Here is a 22,163-nt window from a genome sequence, read left to right as displayed (position 1 = left end):
AGCCATTCGTTTGTTGATGGGCACTTAGGTTGTTTCCAACTCCTTGCTATTGTGAACAAAGCTGCAATAAACATGGGTGTGCAAGTATTTGTCCTTATGAGACTGCTTTAGTTCACTCAGCGTAATGCTCTCCAGCCTCTCCCAAGTTATCTAGTAGTTTTCAAAATTGTTGCTCCTGCGTGCTGCATAAAATTCCATTGTGTGACTGTTCATAATTTCCCAATACATTTGGTTATGGTTAGACATTTGGGTTGTTTCCATGTTCTTTTGATCATGAATAATGTTGCTGTGAACATTGCTGTACAAATCTCCATTTGTGTCTCAGTTCTAAGTTCCTTGGGGTATATTCCTAGTAGTGGGTCATGTGTCATTTCTATGTTCAACTTTTTAAGGAAACACCAAACTGTCTTCCAGAGTTGTTGCACCATTTTACAACCCCACCAACAGCGTGTGAGAGTTCCCACCTCTCTGCATCCTCTCCAACATTTATTGTTTGCTTCCCTACTAAACTTTGCCACTGCTACTGGGATGAGACGGTATCTCATGTGGTTTTGATTTGCATCTCTCTTATTGCCAGTGATTTTGAGTATTTCTTCATGTTTCTGTTTGCCACCTGAATGTCGTCCTCTGAAAATTCTTTCCATGTCTTTTGTCCATTTTGTAATTTAGTTATCAGTCTTTTTCTTGTGGAGGTCTGGGAGTATTCTGTAAACTTGTATTATGAGACACTTTTCTGAAACGGTATTGCTAAATGTTTGTTCTCAATCAGTAGGCTTTCTTTTAACCCAGTTGGAAAAAGTTTTTTATGAGCACAGAGATTTGTCATCACTTTTATTTTCTCCATATTGTGCATTTCTGGGAGTATTTGGAAGTCTCTTTAAACCGTAGACTAGTCCTTCTAAGCTTGGTCCCATTTTGTCTCCAAGTCTTTTTAACATCTTTTTCTTTTTTTTCCTTTTTTTTTTTTTTTTTACTATCTGTTGTGTGTGTACCGTCAAATAGGATCAGGCTGGTACAGAAGGAGATAGCCCCTCCTTCTCCAGCAAAGCGTCTGGTAGCTTTGAACCATTGACATATATTTTGGCCTTTTCTTTCTCCTCTATCTTTGTAATGATCTTTTGCTTTTTTTCCTGGGTAATATCCTTGATGTCTTCCAGTCTTTGATCAGACTTCAGTTATTTTCTTCCATGCCTCCAACCTATTCTTGATATTATTTTAAATTCAGGTTTGCTTTTAGGGATACAACACTTGTCAGTTTCTTGTGTTGGGAGTAATTTGCATGTTGCAACATACTGTAACATCCTAAAAAAGCATATAATGAATAGGGATATCTGTCTTCTAGACCCACTTCTGTAACTTATCTGTATATCATTTCCTTTCCTTGGGCCTCAAATTTTCATATTTGGCTTAAGTGATCTTTAATATCCCTTCCAGCTCTAAAATACTGTGATGATATGAAATATTAATAATCTTGAGATCGTGGGTAGATATTCTTACTTTTTCTGTCCTTATTCTAGATCTCACTCACTGTTCAAGAAAGATAGGATTAGAGAATAGTTTGAAAACTTTTCTTATTGCAAAGAGGGAAGCAAATCGGAAATCATTGACAAACATTAATATTAAAAGGCTTCCTAATTCTCATCCTGAGTAACCGTTCTTCAAAATAGCTTTTTCCAAAATGATAAAAATATCTTACGCACTGTCCATTTCAAGTGCTTCTGAAAGCTTGAAATAATGCTGATATGAATAAGGAACTGAGTTTTATTTCTGTTCAATAGTAATTTAACTAGCCACTTTCAGCTAGTGGATATGGTGTTTTATGACACCTATTCTATAACATTCCTTTTTTCTTTCTTGCTTCTGAAGATTCCATCCTCGCAATTGCCCTTCTGTGTTTTAAACTTGGATGGTTATGACTTGTGAATATCTATCCTTTTATGAATTTATCTGGATAAGTCTAATATCCTGGAACTGGAAAATACTACTAAGAAACAGTCAGGAAGTTTCCCCCTCGTGTTTCAAGCAGGCGAATATCTACAATGTTTAATGTTATTTTAAGAGTGGTATTTAAGCAATTTTTTGTTCATTTATGTATTCATTCATTCATTCATAAACTGAGGACTTGGAAAAGGTTATTTACGCAGAGTCATACCTAAAGAAGGTACCCTTTTGATACCTGCAACCATGGACAGGTACATCATGGGAAAATATTTTCTGAGGCATAAGTTCATGGCAGAACAAATTAGTCTTTGAAGGAAAAAGAAGAGAGAAGGACAAATGAACCCTCATAGTTCATATTCAGCTTCTTTCTATTGAAAGATTAAGGTTGTCAGTGATTTCATTTTCTTACGATTTTCAGTCAACACTCAGGAACAGTCGAGAAGCAGAAGATTTATTATATTGGGGAAACTGCTGTCAGAGATCTTTTTAAAGTGCTAAAGAGAAAGGATGTCAGTTTAAAGTTTTAAGTGCTCCAGGCCAAAGCTGTAATATTTTCAGGTGTTTCATAAGCCTGGGAATGGTGAACAATAAATAAGGAAGACTGAAGAAGAATTGATGATTTTGAATTGTGGTGCTGGCAGAGAGTCTTGAATATCCCATGAACTGCCCAAAGAGGAAACAGGTCTGTTATGGAAGAAGTGCAACTGGGGTACACTTTAGATGCAAAAGAATGCTGAAATTTTGTCTCACATGTTTTGGGCATGTTGTCAGGAAACACACTCATCCTTGAAAATGGCATCATGTTTGGAAAAGCCAAGGATCAAAAGAAAAGAGTAAAGCTTTGCGTGGGATGGATTGAGCTCGGCAGGGACAGTGAGGATGGTGCGGGCTGCAGTTGGTTGTTCACAGGGTCTCTGTGAATCATGATTGACTTGACCACCCTAACAACAAGCTCTTTTACAATATTTAATGCAAGAGGAATTTTTTTCTTATATTATCCAACAGATCTTATATCCAGGAGGCTTTTTGACCCTGATTTATCACATTAATTCTGATCTGTTACATTTTGTGCTAGTCATCTTATGCACAGACTTTCATTCACTTACAAAATCTGATGAAAGCCACAACGTGTTCTATCTAATAGAGAAGTGGACTGAGCCAAGTATGAAGGGTCAGTGTGAATTTATGTTTGCCTTTCTGCCTTAGATACTGTGTTCTCTATACAGGTCTTACATTAAGCTACTTCTTATAGACTCTCTTTGGGCTGCTCTCCTTTGAGTGAAAGTGCTAAAGTCTTGTTATTTACAGTGCTAAGTAACTGTTTCATAATCTTTTCTATTGAGTGCTAATGACCTGGTATTTACTGTTCTGTGATTGGCAATATCCTAAGGCATTATTCACATTTATTCTTTTCATAGGTAATAGATTATACTTGTCGAGTTAATCAGATGGCCGTCCTTATGTCAAGGTAAGTTATTTTACTTCCTTGCTAGGAGGTTGTTGCCTCTCATTACTCTTGTTTCCAGGTGGGAACAGAGAGGACAATGCCCTTTATTTACATTAAGCCCATCACTCCTAGATTCTCACAGACCTAGAGCCTTCTGAGTAGGAAGAACAAATATGTGGCCACAGTTTCCATATTCCCAATTGGAATACGAGGGAATTTTGATGTTACAGATTTGTACTTTAGCCCTAATTTTACCATCAACTCTTTGTCACCTTAAACAAAATCCCTTAAGTCTTTGGAGCTCTCCAAGTTGGGAAGTGCTGTAATAAATGACCTTTAAGATCTCACTCACCTGAGTAGCACTTTCTGGGTCCCTTATAGTTATGATGCCCAGAAAGGGGCTGAATCACACCTAGAATGAGGTGCGTTCAAATCAGACTTTGTAACTTTTACTGCTCGATCTTGTCATCTTCTAGAAAGCTGTCTCTATTTAGTCAGATTAATAGCTGGCTCTTTGAAGCTCTGCTTTGTAAAAGCTCTTAGACAAGTACTGAAGAGAATGAAGCTCAAGATACAAAGTGAAACAGACATTTTAGTAGATTTTTCCTTCTGCTTTGACCCACTTGGATTTTGATCTGACTGCACAACAGTTTATAGAGGGTCTCTATAAATCTCTACCTGGGTTTCATTAATCTTGGGAAATTGCACGTGTGTACATTTGCAGAAATTGATAGGGTAATGGAGCTAAGGAAAACCAGGAAAATACTCTGCCAAGGAAAAATGCATGGAAAAGTTGGAATGTTAAGGTAAATGTTAAGGAGTATTTTGGTTTCTCCTTCAGTTTGATACCTCTACTACTGATGATACCTGTATTCTGCCTGGGCAATATTAGTGAATGCTTCCGTAACTTCAGTCAGAGCCACAGGTAAGCAAGCACCAAACCTGTCATCTTCATTGTAAACTACATCCTTTTTTACCTACATAAGAGTTGACAAAGTCTTTCTCTGAATTCTTGTCAAAGTATTTCTATTGGAAATATGCAATAGAGCAAGGTATTATTATCAAAGCTGAAAACACATGAGTAGGAATGTAACACAAAGATGCTAGAGGAGGATACAGCTGTGGGGAGGAGCAAGGAAAAGTGGGCAGGGATTAACATGGGAGATACAAGTATATCTGTGTAAGGTCAAAGATGCCGTAATAATTCTTGGTTTTCATTTAGATTTCAAACTGATAGGCTTGCCAATTTAATATGTATCACTGGAGATCTCCTTATTTGTAAATAGCCTATTGATCATGTCAAACTATAAACCTGTGAATAATAATAAAAAGTGTTTTTTAAAAGTATATTGTTGTTGTTATGTGCCATCAAGTCACCTGCAACTCATAGTGACCCTGTGTACGACAGCTCTGAGCTCTGCTCTATCCTGAGTCAACCTTAATGTCTCTGACAACTACCCCATTACCCCAGTGACTAAATCAATCCATCTCATCGATGGTCTTCCTCTCCTGCACTGTCCCTCCACCCTTCCAAACATGACATCTTTCTCCAAGGACTGGTGCGTCCTTGCAGCATGCCCAGATTATGTCATACGAAGCTTCAGAATCCTTACCTCCAAGGAGCAGCCTGATTTCACCCTCTCCAGGATGAACCTGTTTATTCTCTTATCAGTCCCTGGTTTACTCTTCTCCAACACCATACCTCAAAAGCATCAATTCTCCTTCTATCATCCCTAGTCATTGTCCACCTTCCTGATTCATAGCACATAATTGCAAAGACCATGGCCTGGATCAGGCACACTTTAGTCTCCAGATTGACATCATTGCTCTTTAGGTTCCTGACAGCAGACTTTCCCAATGCAATTCGTCTTTTTAATTTTCTGGCTGCTGGTACTAAGAGTGTTGATTGTGGAACCAAGCAAACTAAAGCTGTTAACAATCTCAATCTCTTCACCATCTATCATGATGCTGCCAGTGAGCCCAGGGCTGAGAATCTTTGTTTTCTTGATGTTGAGGTTAAATCCATATTTAAGACTGCATTTCTTCACCTTCTGCATCAAATGCTTCAGATCTTTCTCAGTTTCAGCAAGCAGGCTTGTGTCACCTGCATAATGTAGATTGTTGATGAGTCTTCCTCTAATCCTAATGCTACATTCCTCCTCAATCAGCCCAGCCTCTTGGATGATCTGTTCTGCATATAGATTGAAAAAAATATGGAGATAGGACATATCCTTGGAGTATAACCGTCTCAATTTTAAACCATGCAGTGTTTCCTTGCTTTGTTCTGACGACTGCCTCCTGGTCTAAGTATAGGTTTCACATAAGCACAATCAAGTGTTCTGGGTTTCCCATTCTTCTCAGAATTTGTTGTGATCCACAATTTATTGTGATCCACACAGTCAAATGCCTTTGCATAGTCAGCGAAACACAGATAAACATTCATCTCCTATTCTCTGTTTTCAGGCAAGATTCATCTAACATTAGCTATAATATCCCTAGTACCATGACCTCTACTAAACCCAGCCTGCACATCTGGCAGTTCTCTGTTGACATACTGTTCCAGACATTTTTGGATAATTTCTGGCAGAATCTTGCTTGTCTGTGATATTAATTATATTGTTCCATAATTTCCACACTCTGTTGGGTCACCTTTTTTTGGAATGAGAACAAGTGCAGATCTCTTCCAGTCAGTGGGCCAGGTAGTTGTCCTCCAGATTTCTTGGCACAACATGGTAAGACCATGCAGAGTAGCATCTGTCTGTTGAAATATGTCAATTGGTATCCCATCAATTCCTGGGGCCTTGTTTTTTGCCATTTCCTTCAGAGCAGCTTGAACTTCTTTCTTCTTTTCCACAGGCTCTTGCTCATACATTGTTTCATGAAATTCTTCGGGGTCAGCCAGTTTTGGTACAGTGACTCTGTATACTCCTTCCATCTTCTTTTAATGCTTTCTGGATCATTTAATATTCTGCCCAAGCATCATTAAGTATTGCAGCTTGAGGCTTAAATTTGTTCTTCAGTTTAAGAAATGCCAAGTGAGTTCAGCCCTTTTGATTTTCTGACTCCAGCTCTTTGAACATTTCATTATTTTACTTTGTCTTCCCGTGATGCCCTTTGAAATCTTCTGTCCATCTCCTTAATTTCTTGAGTTCATCCCTTTGCTTTGGCTTTTCGATGCAATATTAGAGTCTCGTCTGACATCCATCTTGGTCTTTCCTTCTTCCTCTGTCTATATGACCTGTTGCATTCTTCCTGGATGATATTCTTGATATCCTCCCACAGCTCATCTGGTCTTTGCTCATTAGTGTTCATGGTCTCAAATCTGTTCCTGAGATGGTTTTGAAATTTGAATGGTATAGACTCAAGGTCAAATTTTGGTTCAAAAGTATATCCAGAGGAAATACCGTCATAATTGAGGTAGTTTTCCCAGCTCAAGGCTCATCCATTGCAGTCCAGATGTGCTGACTCCTGTGATTTCCCAAAATGCAAAAAACTAGACTGCATAATTTGTTAGTGGAGGACTGTGTGCACACTATCCTCAGTAAAATGGGGGGAAGGGGTCTACCTGTCTGGTCTTTCTGTAGCTCTGTTTATGTGTGTTATTCTCTTCTTAGGTGTATTCTGATGCTTTCCCCGCCATCTGCCATGGCTGAACTCCTGCCGTCTGCCAGCACATCTGTCTGTAGAACACTTTATTTCTATGGAGTCACCATTTTCCTGGCCAGCTTTCTGTTCAGCCTCTTGACTATTGTGGTATGATGCTCCTTAACTTGTTTTGGCGAAGAGGAGGAAGACGGGAGTGGTATTCCCAAGGCTTGGGATAACTTGGAATGATAGGACAGAAAGACGTTTCTTTCTTTTAGAAAAAATAATTTCTCATTTTTTGTTTGTGTCAAATTGGATCTGACTGGTACAGGAGGAGATTGCCCCTCCTTCTCCAGCAGAGCATCTGGTAGATTTCTACTGTGTACCTCTGGGATTGCTGTGCAGCTTCTTGCCACTAGGCCACCACAGCTCCCTAAAAGACATTTCTTACGGCCTAGAACTAAATCAACTAGGATACCTTGACAATTTAATTGCTACCTCAGTGTTTAAGCCTTCAAAGATCAAATTGAGTGACGAGAAGAAAAAAAAAGCTGTGTTCTTATGTGATCAATGTGCCCCTCTACAACGGTGCATATTGTTATGATCAGTATAGAGGACCAGACCAGAAAACCAGCATATGTCATGCATATTCTTTGGATAGATGGCAACACCAAACAAAAGCTGTATGCTTTAATTTCCCAGTAATGATAGAATTATCTTTTCTGAATTCTTCATTGACCCTAAGTTTATATTTATGCTATATGTATCTGGGGTGCTAAGTGACTCATGTAATTCCATAGCTGAGCGAGCACTTTCACCAGAATGATGAACAAGTAAAAGAAATGGGGAAGCGAGTTATTTCTATCCAACTATCTGGTACAAAAGGAGGAAGCTTGGTGGCCCTAGTAGTTAGACCTTGTGCCAGTGCAAAGGCAAATGGTTCAGATCCACCAGTGAGCCCTTGCGAGAAGCATGAGTAGTATCCTCCAGTGTTTTTACAGCCTCTGAACTCCCAGTGCAGGGTTAGCTCTGAGTCAGTTCTGACTTGATTACATGCTCTATGTCACAGTGGATGAAGTGTTGGACTGCCACTCAGAAGGATGGTAGTCTGACTCTATGAGTTGGTCCCGAAAAAAAAGATAAGGTAGTCGTTTCTGTAAAGATTTACAATCAAGAGCCTTCTGTGGCAGCTCTGATCTACCTTACAGTGTCAACATCAGTTGGAATCTACTAATAAAGGGTGGTTTTGGCCTCATACAAAGCCAATACACAAATAAATACAAAAATTTATCATGTCTACATTTAAATATCAGTTTCTCCTTTCCTCACGTATTCTTAGTTCAAGAATTGTAAACCAAAAAAAAAAAGAATCGTAAACCATCTGCCTGAAAACCAAATTCAGCCCATAGGTTTTACTTATTTTGCTACCATAGCATTTCTTTTAAATTTACACTTTAAAATGATACTTACTGTATATATTCTGTGGTTCTCTACAATGTCTTCTGTGGTGGTGTTTTTCACTAAACCTAATCCAATCTGTTTACCACCCAGGGGCAAGATGAGACTTTATAAGACTTTGTTTTATTTTTCTCAGAGCTAAGAATTTAAATTTAACCATGATTCTGAAATACTTATTTTAGTAATGTTAAGCATAGAGCACTTTACAGCACAGTTTCTTATAGAATGTCTTCAAAGAAAATCATGTTAGATCTTAGTTTTCGCATCTCATGAATGTTGTGTAATTAGCTTTAGGTTAAGGGTAAAAGGGAACCTTAGAGTTGGTATAAGGGTCAAGTATTGAACATAGATAAAAGCACAAAAGTGGCTTTTATCTGTTTTCCCTAGCCAACTAAACATTCTCCCTGAAGATAATTTTCTCTCAACAAAACCCTTATTTCAGAAGGTGAAAACAAGAGAATGTCTTTCTTACTGTGCAATCCAAAGAGAATAATTTTTCTTATACAATAAAGGAAAGGGACCTTGGGAATTTTATCAAGTCTGACATAAAGGACTTTGCTCTTTCCTACACCCTTATCCAGGTCCTACTTGTTCAAGCCCAGACACTGTATAAGAGGTTTATGAAATCCACTGGCTTTATGGGGAGTGAACAGTGGACAGTGGTTCATATTGTGGAACAGCGAGTGCGTTTCTACCCAGTAGCCTTCCTTTGCTGCTGGGGCCCAGGTGAGTATCTTAATGGGGAATGCTGACATGCTGAGTAGAGGAAACATTAACAAGTTGGTTTTGGCCAGGCAAAGTCACCAAGAAGGATGACTACAAATTCCTATCCAGATTATAAGTATTCCTTATCCTTCCCTATTGTCTGTTCTCTTCTTTCATTCTTTTTATTCCATTATAGGTCTTATTCATGCCTAGTGTCAGTTCCTACTCAAAGCAACACTGTTTACAGCACATTTAAACCCTGTGCAATTCTGTACCATCCTCACAATATCTTCTGTGTTTGAGGCCATTTTTTTGCACTCACTATGCCAGTCCACCTGCTTGAGGATCTTCTCTTTCACTGGAATCCTGTTTGCCAAGCATGATATCTTTCTTCAGAGATCAGCCTCTCCTTGACAAAGTCTCACAGTTGTTTCAAAGGGGCCCCTGGCTGCATTTCTTCCATGATAGATTTGGTTGTCTTTTTGGCAGTTTATGTTCATGGCCAATACCATAATTCAAAGGCGTCAGCTAGAACTGACTCATAGGCCACCCTCTAGCGAGTTTTCAGAGGCAGTATATCATACAGAAGGAGATTTCCCATCTTTCTCTGGCAGAACAGCTGGTGGATTCGAACTGAGTGCCTTTGGGATGGCAACTCAGCTCCTCACTGCGGTGTAATCTATACTGAAAGCTGTATAGTCTTTGATCTTCTTCAGTAAATGCTTCAAGTACTCTTAACCTTCATTTAGCAAGGTTATTACTGAGTCTTCCTCTAATCAGGTTGTCACATTCATCTTAATTTACTAGAGCTTCTCAAATTGTCCTCATATTATTTTACAAGAGTGAATATGTGTGCTGAATGTATATCACCCTGGTACACACACCTTTCATGATTCTAATCAGATAGTATCTCTTTTTAGCTCATCCACAGGTTCTGTATGATCATAATTAAGTATTCAGAATTCCCATGCTTCTCAATGTTCTATATGATTTCTACTATCTACACAGATGACTGACTTTGTGTCATCAATACAATACAAGGAAACAGCTCTGTTATTTGTTGCTTTCAGCCAATATCCATCTGAATCAGCAATGATACCCAATTTGAATTTCTGGAAATTCCATGTAAATTTACTGCTCCAGCCATTTTAAAATGTTTTTTCAGCAATATTCTACTTGTATGTGGTATTTGTTATATTGTTTTCCATTTTCCGAATTATACTGGGTCACCTTTTAATTTGCAATAGGCACAAATACAGTCTCTTCCAGTTTGTTGGCCAGGTGTCTGTCTTCCAGATTTCTTGACATAGACAAATAAGCACATCCAGGGCTATATCTCTTTGTTGAAACAACTGAGTGACTTGTTCCTTTAAAAACCAGTGGCGTAGTTTCCCATATCACACCAACACGTTAGTCACCACAGTGTATGTCAGCTGAGTGATGCTTATGTTGCTTCCATGGCTGTTGTCGAGTTGGAACCAACTCACAGCTGAGCCTCCAGCAAGGTTTTGGAGGCTGTGAAAGCACAGGAGAGTGCCCAGCTCTTTCATGGAGCTGCTGTTGGAATCAAGCTCCCAAACAGAGGCTGCCTTTGGGCTGACATAGCAGCACTCTGAGGACTAGGCCACCAGAGCTCTCTGTCATTTCATGAGAGGAAAAAGGTCCTGGATAAAGTACACATATGTCAATTTCTGCCCTTCTAATATATTGGGTTGTAGTGAGAATCTGATGGTATAATGTTTGTGAACCCTAAAATAATAATTGTAAATTAGTATCTTTTTGTGCTGCAATCTAAAAGGCACATGGTTCAAATCCACCAGCTGCTCTGGGAGAAGGATGGACGGTCTTCTCCCATGTGATTTACTGTCTCTCAAAACCCACTGGAGGGTCAGCTATAGGTCATTTCTGACTTGATGGTACACAACAGTAACAGCAATATACAGAATATCTTGTTGCTTTTACCACATTAATAATCTGCAGAGTTTATTCAGGGACTAAAAATATGAGGCCCATTGTCCAGTGTTACACACTGTAAACTACTAGCCTTAAATTGTACATAGGACTTTCCTTTTGTGTAATTGCTTAATAATAGTATTTAGGCCCGTGTACTTTGGAATCACATGTTCTGGGCCGTTGGAGCTGACAGAAGCATTTATGCTTTGTGTTCACAGCTGCCATTCTGATGATTATCAAGCTGACCAAACCACAGGACACCAAGCTTCACAACGCTTTCTATGTTCTCCAGGTAACACCTTTAACATCTAGCATCTCTAGTCTTAAGCCTTTCCCTCCTAATCTCTTACATTTCTTTCACTAAGTAGGCAAAATTAATTTGCTCCAAAGTATTTCTTTCTTAATTTCAGAGGACAAAAACATTCAACTGTCATGAAAATGTCCTTCCAGATAGGACAGATGTTTTTGTCAAGGTGCTTCTCTAGCATTACAGGGCTTATGTATTGAGTTTTCTTCGTTTTACTGGTGTGATTTTAAGGGTCAGGCAGGAAAAGTTAAGACACTATTAGGATATGTACTTACAAAATACAGAATAATGTCATTCTTTCTCATCCAGAGTGAAATGAATGGAAAAATTAACTATAAAGTGGGGAAATGTAGAGAGCATTGAAGTTAGTTTGTATTGTATGTGTGTATTCTGTATGTATCTGTATTATATTTTTAATAGGAAATATGACCAACTTTTAGTCATCTATGACAAGGTATGGTATGAAGAGTGAGTTCAGGAAGAAGTAGAAATAAATTAAAAACCCCTAATACTGGATTGGGATATCTGAATAGAGGAAATGTAACAGCACTTTTTAAATTAGGAGAATGGGAACTGCTCCCTGATTCTCTGAAACCTTAAAGGGGAGTGGGGGGGTTCCTTCATGCCTTCATTTCCTCCAGGCTCTAACTGCAGCATCCCAGGGGCTGCTCAACTGTGGAGTGTATGGCTGGACACAGCACAAGTTCCACCAGCTAAAGCAGGAGGCTCACCGTGATGCCGACACCCAGACACCACTACTGTGTTCACAGAAGAGATTGTATAGCAAAGGGCTGGAACCATTGCAGCCCACCTGTGCTTTTGCTGCCACCAGCTCCAGTGTACTTTAAAACTAATACTGAATACTGAGGAACTGAAGTGATTCTGCACAACTGGACTGGAAGAAACTTGGGAGAAATACATCTTAAGTCTTCTGTAAGCATTCCATAAACTATGGAACTAGAAGGGAGTAGATTGCTGTGGTCAGTAGCTATTCTGGGTGAATTGGACAGGATCTCTCTGGTTATTCCCAGATTCATTAGTGATCTTTAAAATCATCTCTGTGAAGAGATCAAGCAGCCTCCCGTCTAATAGATTCATAATACCTCAGTAATAATAGATTTGTTTAAACACAACAAAAATAAATTTCAGGTAATTTTTGTATGTGTCATTTTCAAGTTCTCTACTCTGGTTGCAAAAAAAGTGGCTGGAAGGAAGCATTCAACTTTCTCAGGTCTGCTATCACTTTTTCTAAGGTTGGGCCTAGAAAGTAATGAGTTTATGTTCTTTATAGAGCTTGGGAAACTTTGAAGAAACAAGGACAGTAGCTATCAAAAAAGTAACAGTGGACTTCTCAGATACTGTATGCTAGTATCCTGTCTGTTTAGTGTTTCAGGAATTAAACAGTAGGGAGCATCTGCTGTAGAAAATTAAGGACAAGATCCAAACAAAATCAGCACTGAGAGATTAGAAACTCTAGGAATCAATAGCTTTCCGCCATAATTCACTGGCAAAAGTTTGAGGCTTTATATTGTCTGGACAGTGATAATTTTGAGGTTGACCCATAGTAACTTTGAATTCTTCTAAGTTAGAAGGGTTCAATATCAATTTCACATGGTTCAATCTAATAGTCACTAGTAGATACAGACGTGTATAGAGTGAATCAAGGAGTAAGTGACCGAACAGTAAGTATGATTTGAACATTTTGAGGAAGAGCTTTCCAGGCTAAGAATCTCAGTTAGGAATAGAAATATCTAATCTGTTTTTTTCCTTTTTAAAAAAGTTAATTTTAATGAAAGTTTACAGAGATTTAGGGTTTCTAGTCATTCATTGTTGCACTTTTCTCCCTAACCATCCCTTGCCCTCATAATCTGTTTCTTTATCTTAGATTACCTCCTAAGTGGTAATTGTCCTTGCAGTTAAGTTTTAAACAAAACCAACCTAGGATAGTGTACCTCATTCTGAGATGTCGACCAAAGTGCAAATCAGATGGACAAGGGGATGGACCTGACTAACCTGAGTTTCCAAAGCAAAGTCCTCAAGGTTGGAGAGAATGACAGGGTCGTAGTGGAGGCTAATGGGGGTAACTTGTTGTTGTGTACCACAGAGTCGGAACCAACCCATAGCTGACCCCCCAGTGGGTTTTCAGATTGCCCGGCCTTCTCCTGTGGAGCAGCTGGTGGCCTCGAACCGCGGACTTTTGGGATTACAGTGCAACTACTTGCCACTAGGCCAACATAATGGGAATACTGCTGCTGTTGTTGTTATGTGCCGTCAAGTCGCTTGCGACTCATAGCGACCCTATGTACAACAGCCCTAAACTCTGCTCTGTCCTGTGCCAGTCACAGTGTCTCTGATACACCATCCCAATTACCCCAGTCACTGAATCAATCCACCTCATAGAGGGCCTTCCCCTCCTGCGCCGTCCCTCCACCCTACTAAGCATGATGTCCCTCTCCAAGGACCGGTCCCTCCTTACCACATATCCAAAGTATGCTAGATGAAACCTCAGAATCCTTGTCTCCAAGGAGCTGCTCGGTTTAACCCTTTCCAGGATGAATCTGTTTGCTTTCCTAGCAGTCCATGGTATTCTCAGTACTCTTCTCCAGCACCACAGCTCAAAGGCATCAGTTCTCCTTCTATCCTCCTTCGTCACTGTCCAACTCTCTGATGCATAACAAGTGATAGCAAAGAACATGACTTGTATCAGATGCACCTTAGTCTCCAGAGAGACACCATTGCTCTTCAGTACTTTGGAGAGGTCCCTAACAGCAGACTTTGACATGGGAATACTAGCATAACTAAATCCTAGAGACTTTTCCAAAGGAGCTCTCTATAAATAGGTTTAGGAGCTCCATAAAAACTCTAAGTTTTCAGTCCTGGACATCAGCCCTGGTATGGAGAGTAACATGGCACTTTGCTTTGTCATAATCATATCTTGAAGGGGAGCTCTGGTGGCCTAGTGGCAAGGAGCTGCAACTACAATCCCAGAGGCGCACGGTTCAAATCCACCAGATGCTCTGCCGGGGAAGGAGGGACAATCTCCTCCTGTACCAGTCAGATCTGATTTGACGGTACACTCACACAAAAATAATAAAATAAAATAAAATTTTTAAAAAATCATATCTTGAGGCATCTCATTGACCTCCAAAGAGCTGATTACTGTATAGCACAGAATAAGAAAGGTTGTCTCACCTAGGGAGTTTATTTATGTTTAGAAACTAACACACACACACACACAAAAGAAACTAACACACATTTAGCATATATAAAAAACAAACAGAATGTCCCTCTTGTCCTTGTGGAACACCAGCACTAAGGAGTTCAATATTTAAAAGGTCCTTTCAGTATAATTTCATACTTGACTTTATTGCCATAAAGAAGTTAGTTATAAAATTTTGTCAAAATAATTCATCTTACTACTCTGATGAATTTTTTGCCCTGACATTAGTCTTATATTTCCTATTACTGTAGACAAGCAAAAAAATAGAAGGAATCAAGAAAAGTAAAAAGATAGGCAAGAGCCAGATGAAGATTTTCAGCATTTTGCCATAGTTCAAGTCAAAAGGGACACGTGGAGCTGGGCCACTGTCCAGACTGCCCCCAAAACCTTCAGATTCACACGTCGGGGGGCTGTAGCCATACACACAGTGGCAGTTTTTTAAATTGTTGCAAACACCCCTTCCATGACATTTTTCCAGGTTGCAGTCGGAGTGAAGGAGCACAGAGGTGTCTAAACAGGTTTGATTGATGCAGATCTTCTGTGGACCACATGGAGTCCCATCCTGCACATCTCCCTCATCTCCCTTACTTGTTGCCTTAGAAGACTCTGCACCCCAGCACCATGTGCCCTCCACAGAGAACTGGATAAGGGTGTGATGCTCATCAACACGTGGGAGCCTTTGGATGTTTTCACACAGCAGCCTCCCACATTTGACATCTTTGGCCTCACACTTGCGGAAGACCTTAAATATCCCTTTAGACTCACTGCCACAATTTCCAAACTTATCTCCTTTGGTATTCACATAATGATAACAATTTTCTGGGGCCACTCTAGTGCCCTGTCCAAAGATTTTAACACACTGATTCTTAAGGCTCCTGCACTGGCCCTGGTAACAGTAACCTTGTATTTTGCAGGGGGTGCCATCTTGCTTGTAGGTATCCGCCTGGCACCACTTGGAGGTGCCATTACAGTACTCTGGGAGGTCACACTCATCCACACTGGGGCGGCAGAGGGTGGAAGCCTGTAGAAATTTGCAGTTTTTGCAGCAAGATCCATATGCACAATCTGAGCCTCTCTTTAGCTTACATGAAGGCAAGCAGCAATGATCCTTCCGACAGTCAAGGGCATTGCCACAGTCACATTCTTCTCCGTGATCCACTATCTTATTCCCACAATAGGACTTTCCAAAGGAGCTTCGGAGCTCAGGTTTGTTAAACAGGCAGTCCCCTCTGTGCTTATGCAGCAGCTGGTAGAAGTAGTGGAAGCTGCAGTTGCTGAAGCCCCTATCAACAGTAATAAATTCATGCATGGTACAGAGGTCCTGGCCATAGCACTTGCAAGCCGTGTGGTCATGCTTCATTCCCAGGTTGTGGCCAAGTTCATGAGCCATGAGAGCTGCCAAATGGATTATATCTTCATGAGAGAAAGCTTCAACACTTGTTGCCATCTTTTCAGTACAAACGCCACTGATAAAGGAATATCCCTGGTCCTTTCCAAGGTTTTGACCAGTAATCATGTGAGCAACATCATGCTTCACCCTTTGTGAAAGATGCCAGATTCTCCATTGGTTAAAATTTTGAAGCATATCCTGCAGATTGAGAGGGACTTGCACTAAGTTGTTCTCTGTCCAGATCTCTAACCCAGTAAGCACTACTTTCACATTTAGCTCTTTCATGTACCTGTTGACCAGAGCGTGGACATCCATTACCATCTGTGTTGTCTTGGTCACATTATTATTCCACAGTTGGAACCGCTTGTTGTCAACGACAATAAACATTTCTACATACTTATGAGAGGACCACATGGCCGTAGGGACTGAGGTTTCTAGTCTGCTCTGAGCGTGTGAATTGCTTAAGAGTTCTTCCTGTTCTTCTCTGACTTCACAGGACCCACTTGAATTTAGAAATATTCTGTATACCAGATGCTCAAATTTATTTGAAGCATATATAGGCTTGATACCAAAGACTGTGCCACGTAAGGTCAGGATTCCGTTTAGTCCCGAGCAAGTGCTGATTGTCACCAGAGAATTTGTGTCACCCTCTGAGTACCCATCGTAGTAGCAGTCGTCCTGTATGAAAGGCATGTCCAAGACTACTTTCCCCTTTTGTTGCGTATAGACAGGGAAGTTCTTAACAAACAATCCCTTCTTTTGCTTCAAGTTAAGAATATGCCGTTTTCCTTTTATTATAAGGATGTAAGATACTTTTTCTGATTTTTGTTCAAGTTCTCGGAACATCACCAGGTTCCTAGGGATTACTGTTTCATAATAAAGAGGTTCCTGCTTACCATGCAGCCCTTGAAGAAGAGGCCCCGTGAGCAATATGATGATATGCAGCCTTAGAGCGGAAAACCCCAACTTCTCATACCCCTGGCAACTCCTCAGTGAAAAATCACTCCACGCTTTTCTCATGACCACCTGATGTCGCAGAAGAAGGGACAGAAGAGAGCCAAAGGAGCCAGCTGGGGATGTCATTGTCATGGCCGTTGGGAAACAGCACGTGATCCTGGACCTCTGTCCTGGAGGAGTCCTTCTGGAACCCAGATGTCGGTCAGGGATCCTGTTACTTGGCCAGAGTTCAAAGCTGCTCCAGAAAGATGCTGCTCCTGTTACTGAGAACTACATGATGTCACCTGCTTTTTATTCTGTCTCTTCCCTCTCCTGTTCGTGCTCTCTTCCTTCAAGAGCAGCCGCACTGCCCAGCGTTTATCCAACAGCAATGTTAAGTCCTTAGTTGAGCTGCTGTTATCTTCACAGAGGAATATACCAAGTAGAGGAAGCTTGCAGAAGTCTAGCCAGTCGGCTGACCTAGAATCAGACTCCAAGAAAAGAAAAAAAATGACCCTTCTGTCTCTGTTCAGTCTCTGTCACCCTTCCCCTACTCCTCTAGAAGTCCGTTACTCTCCTGATTCCTTGAACGAAAGGTTCCAGAGCAGGGAATTGTGGGTCTCCCTGCTGTTCCAGAGCTCTGCTGCCAACTACCTCTATCAATCCTGCATAATTCATTTCAAGTCCAAAGCCTTCCTTGCCTCTGAAAGCTTCTGTGGGTCTTGATTTTACACAATGACTTTGTTTTCCTAAGAACCTCCTCTGCATGATGATTAAACTTACTTAAAGTGATCAATGTTAAGCTTTAGTCTGAAACTGTGTACCTGAGATACAGGATAGGGAACGCCCTTAGGATACGTGAATTCTGGTGGCCTAACAGAAAGGAGTTGAGCTGCCAAACCAGAGGTAGCATCAGCTGCTCTGTGGGAGGAAGATGAGCAGTCTCCTTCTGCGTGCTTAAAACCTTTGAAAACCTGCTGGAGGGTCAGCTGTGAGTTGGTTCCAACTCAGGTGCACATGACAACAGCAGGTAAGCGGAAGCCGTTATGAGATCTCAAATAGGAAATACTAGTTTAGTTTCAAAGGAACAGCAAGTCCTGGGTGTATCACTAGGCCTTTCCTGGAATACATGAAAAGAAATCTTTAAGAATCTAAAGACCCAAGTTCTAAACTCTAGAGAATAAATCTTCTTTCAGACATGCCCATAACCAGAATCTCAGCATCTTTTGCCTGAAGTAAAAATAGACAGGTGAAGTATATTCTTTAATTCTTTGTCCCTTCTGACATTCAGTTGCATAAGTTAGGGCGAAATTTCTGACTTGATACAAATATTTTTAAATAATAGGCTTTGCTATTAATGAAAACTTTTCTACAATCATTTCTATCTTGATGCAAATGTTTTTGATTAATAGATGTTACTAGAGTAGTTTGGGATTGAGCAGGAAATGCAAAGTACTTCCTATACTTTTCCTCTTCCCCATTTTCCCGTTAATAACGTTTTGCATTAGTGCAGTTTACTTGGTAAAAATTTATGAACTAATGTTGATAGCATTTTAACTAAAATCTATAATATACAGTAAGCATCACCCTCATGCAGATTCTATAAATTTTTATGTATTCATAGTTATTTATTCGCCATTATACAGTAAAGGATTTGAAAACCTGTCAGAGAAAGAAACTCAAATATTTTCCACTAACAACTGATAATGTAGTAAAAATAGTGCGATTCCATCCTGCCAAAGGTGGTTCTGAGAGTTCTGGGCCTCCTGGGTTTTATTGTTGAATCATTCAGAATCATTTCATTGCCCTAAAAATGCCCTGGCATCTCTTATTCACCCCTCCCTTCTACATCTCAAACTCATGGCAAACCGTTGATTAGTTTTGCCTTTTCTAAAATATCCTAAAATTGGAAACATACAGTAAGTAACCTTTTCAGACTGCTTTGTTTCACTTAGCATTGTGTGTTTACATTTACCATCCATGAACATGGAATATCTTTCCCTTTGCTTGGAGCTTCTTTGATTTCTTTCATTGGAGTTTTGTAGATTTCCTCATATAGATCATATACATATTTTGTGATATTTGTATGGTAATAGGAAATATATGTATGCACACATATAAATAAGACACATATAAATTTATACACATATAAATATATACACACACACACACTGGGAGCTCTGGTAGCATAGTGGCAAGAAGCTGTACTGCAATCCAGAAGCCATCTGGTTTGAATCCATCAGCTGCTCTGTAAGAGAACGGTGGGTAGTCTGCTCCCATGCAACTAGCTGCCCCAAAAAACCCTCCAGAGTGTCAGCTATGGGTTGATTCAGACTCAATGGCACAGCAGTAACAACATGTAAACATTTATATACCTTGAGAAGAAAGAGAATTCTAGATCACTTAAATGTGCTCATGAGTAACCTATACATAGACCAAGAAGCACTTGCCTAAACAGAACATGACAACACTGCATGAAACACCAGGAATGATATGCATCAGCATTGTGCTTTTCCCACATTAGTCTATATGCTGCGAACGTTATACGAGGAGCTGGACTATATCAAGAAGAATGTGGCATTAGGATTGGAGGAAGACACATCAACAACCTGGGTTATGCAGATGACACAAACTTGCTGGCAGAAAGTAAAGAAAACTGCAAGTACTTACTGAGTGAGATCAAAGACTACAGCCTCCAAATGGATTACACCTCAACATCAAGAAACCAGAATTCCTCAGCACTGGATCAAGAGCAACATCATGATAGAGAAAAGATCGAAATTGGCAACTTCAATAACTTCATTTGATGAATAAATTCATCAGCACAATGATAGCCTCCATATCTCTTCTGAATTAACCTTGAATTTATGGAAATTTGCTGGTGATGTCATATTCTAACTTACTTTAATAATTAACAACTATATTTTACATGTGTGCTATGCTAATTAACATATATACTGCATTTGATTTATTTCCACATTCTGTTGGATCACCTTTTTTAGAAATGGAAACAAATAGGATCTTTGTCAGGTAGCTGTCTTCGAAGCTTCTTGGCATAGACTGTGAGCCTGATCAGGGTTGCATTTGTTTGTTGAAACACCTCAATTGGTAATCCATCAATTCCTGAGGCCTTGTGGTTGTGTTTGTTTGTTTGTTGTTTGTTTTTGCCAATGTCTTTAATGGAGTTTAGATGTCTTCTTTCCTAATTATTGGTCCCTTTTCGCATGCTACTTCCTGAAATATTTCCGTGCCGACCAATTGTTTTTTATAAGATGTAATCCATATTGAAAGCTGTAGTCTTTAATCTTTTCCAGTAAATGCTTCCAGTGTTCTTTACTTTCTGCCAGAAATGTTGTCATCAGCATACCCCAGGTTGGTGAGTCTTCCTCCAATCCTGATGTCATGTTTTTCATATACTCCAGCTTCTCTAATAATGCTCCCAGTATATAGGCTAAATAGATCTGGGTAAATCTTAATGCATACCTTTCCTGATTTTAAAACATACAATATCCTCATGTTCTGCTTAAACAACTGCTTCTTGGTCTCTCTATGGATGTCTCATGACTGCTATTAAGTAGTGTGGCCTTTCCCATCACCTCATAATTATATATTATTATGTTATCCATACTTAGTTATTTGTTCCCATTCTTCTCAAGACTAGCTGTAATTTGCTATTATCTACACAATCAAATGTCTTTGCATAGTCAATAGAACATAAGTAAACATCTTTCTGGTATTCTCTGCTTAAAGCCAAGATTCATCTGGTATCAGCAATGATCTCCCTAGTTCCAATGAAACCTTTTTAAGAGTTTTTCTTTTTCCCCATACAGTATTTCAGAATTGTGCCTCAAAGCTTGGATTCTTCAGTTCTTTATGCTTGAGAAATACCATGCGTGTTCCTCTCTGTTGATTTTCTTTTTGGGGTTTTTTTGTTGGTGTGTTTGTTTTTTGTTTGGTTTTTGGTTTTTTGGGGTTTTTTTTGTGTCATTATTATAGTGCAACAATGAAGGACTAGAAATCCAAAGTTTCTGTTAGTTTTCTAACACCAGGTCTTTGCACATTTTGTATCAAGACTTTCTTTTGTCATCTTGAGCTGCCCTTTGAAATCTTCTTTTCATATTATATCAGCATTTCTTCCCATTGTTTTATACTGCAGTGCAAGTTTCAGTCTTTTTTTCTGACACCCATTCTTGTATTTTCTTTCCTGTCTTTTTAATGACCTTTTGCCTTCTTCATAGATGATATACTTGATGTCATCCCACAGCTAATCTGGTCTCCAATCAATTTTCAATGCATCAAATCTGTCTTTTCTTCATATGGTTTTTAAAATTTCAAATATTTAGATGGGTGTGATTCGAGACCACAGCCAGCACCATGAGCCTCCTCAACAAGCCCAAGAGTGAGATGACCCCGGAGGAGCTGCAGAAGCGAGAGGAGGAGGAGTTTAACACAGGCCCGCTCTCCATGCTCACACAGTCAGTCAAGAACAACACGCAAGTGCTCATCAACTGTCGCAACAACTAGAAGCTCCTGAACAACATCAAGGCCTTTGACAGGCACTGCAACATGGTGCTGGAGAATGTGAAGGAGATGTGGACCGAGGTCCCCAAGAGTGGCAAGGGCAAGAAGAAGTCCAAACCCGTCAACAAGGACTGCTACATCTCTAAGATGTTCCTGTGTGGGGACTCGATCATCGTGGTCCTCAGGAACCCCCTCATCGCCAGCAAGTAGGGCCACCCCTGTCTCTACAGCCCTGCCCCACAGCCACCTCCTGCCGCCGCTGGAAGACCTGTCCCGTACTGGGAATAATAAAGTCCCTGTGTGGTTTTGTTCTACTAAAAAAAAAAAATTCAAATATTTAAAAATTCATTTAGCTTTCCTAAACCTTCATTTTTTCCCTTCTTTCATGATTTCTTTCATGATTTTTATGGTGAGCCCCTCGTCTCCATTTTGGTGACTGGGTGACACAGCAGGAATCTGTAAGATTGTTCTGGTTGAGGGTCAGGTGGAATGTCTGGTTGTTTTGTGATTTAAGCCTCTTGTTTAGTGTCAGCAGACATCCTGGAGGGCCCGAGGGCCTCATATTTTGAAGGAACATTTTTCTAAGTCATACAGCACTCTTCTGTCAGGTAACCTAGGTAATCTGGGTTTGCTTTGATACTGAACCCTGTGCCATTGGGGTGTCAAACACCATAGTGGTTGCCTATGGTGGATGGACAGT

General features: G+C 40.0%; 3 protein-coding genes across 3 annotated transcripts in view; 2 read left to right on the top strand and 1 right to left on the bottom strand.

Annotated features, from left to right (window-relative positions):
- TMEM116 (transmembrane protein 116) overlaps positions 1-12,244 on the top strand; it is a 49,889-nt gene extending 37,645 nt beyond the window's left edge. The window contains exons 5-10 of the mRNA XM_006894728.1: positions 3,360-3,409; positions 4,230-4,313; positions 7,003-7,141; positions 9,013-9,157; positions 11,308-11,381; positions 12,038-12,244. Of these exons, the coding sequence (XP_006894790.1) occupies positions 3,360-3,409; positions 4,230-4,313; positions 7,003-7,141; positions 9,013-9,157; positions 11,308-11,381; positions 12,038-12,244 (699 nt within the window). The remainder of the gene's footprint in view (positions 1-3,359; positions 3,410-4,229; positions 4,314-7,002; positions 7,142-9,012; positions 9,158-11,307; positions 11,382-12,037) is intronic.
- Positions 12,245-14,812: 2,568 nt separating this feature from the next.
- On the bottom strand, positions 14,813-17,095 carry LOC102843718 (disintegrin and metalloproteinase domain-containing protein 1a-like). The gene has a single exon (XM_006894727.1). It carries the CDS (start codon positions 17,093-17,095, stop codon positions 14,813-14,815), a length of 2,283 nt encoding a protein of 760 aa, XP_006894789.1.
- A 4,221-nt stretch (positions 17,096-21,316) lies between these two features.
- On the top strand, positions 21,317-21,673 carry LOC102843314 (small nuclear ribonucleoprotein Sm D2-like). The gene is made up of 2 exons (XM_006894726.1): positions 21,317-21,417; positions 21,499-21,673. The coding sequence occupies exons 1-2, from the start codon at positions 21,317-21,319 to the stop codon at positions 21,671-21,673; spliced, it is 276 nt and encodes a 91-aa protein (XP_006894788.1).
- The last annotated feature ends 490 nt before the right edge of the window (positions 21,674-22,163 follow it).

Source organism: Elephantulus edwardii, unplaced genomic scaffold (assembly GCF_000299155.1).
Source record: "Elephantulus edwardii isolate Elephantulus edwardi_28Jun2011 unplaced genomic scaffold, EleEdw1.0 scaffold00148, whole genome shotgun sequence".
NCBI lineage: Eukaryota > Metazoa > Chordata > Mammalia > Macroscelidea > Macroscelididae > Elephantulus > Elephantulus edwardii.
This window is presented reverse-complemented; position numbering and strand designations above follow the sequence as displayed.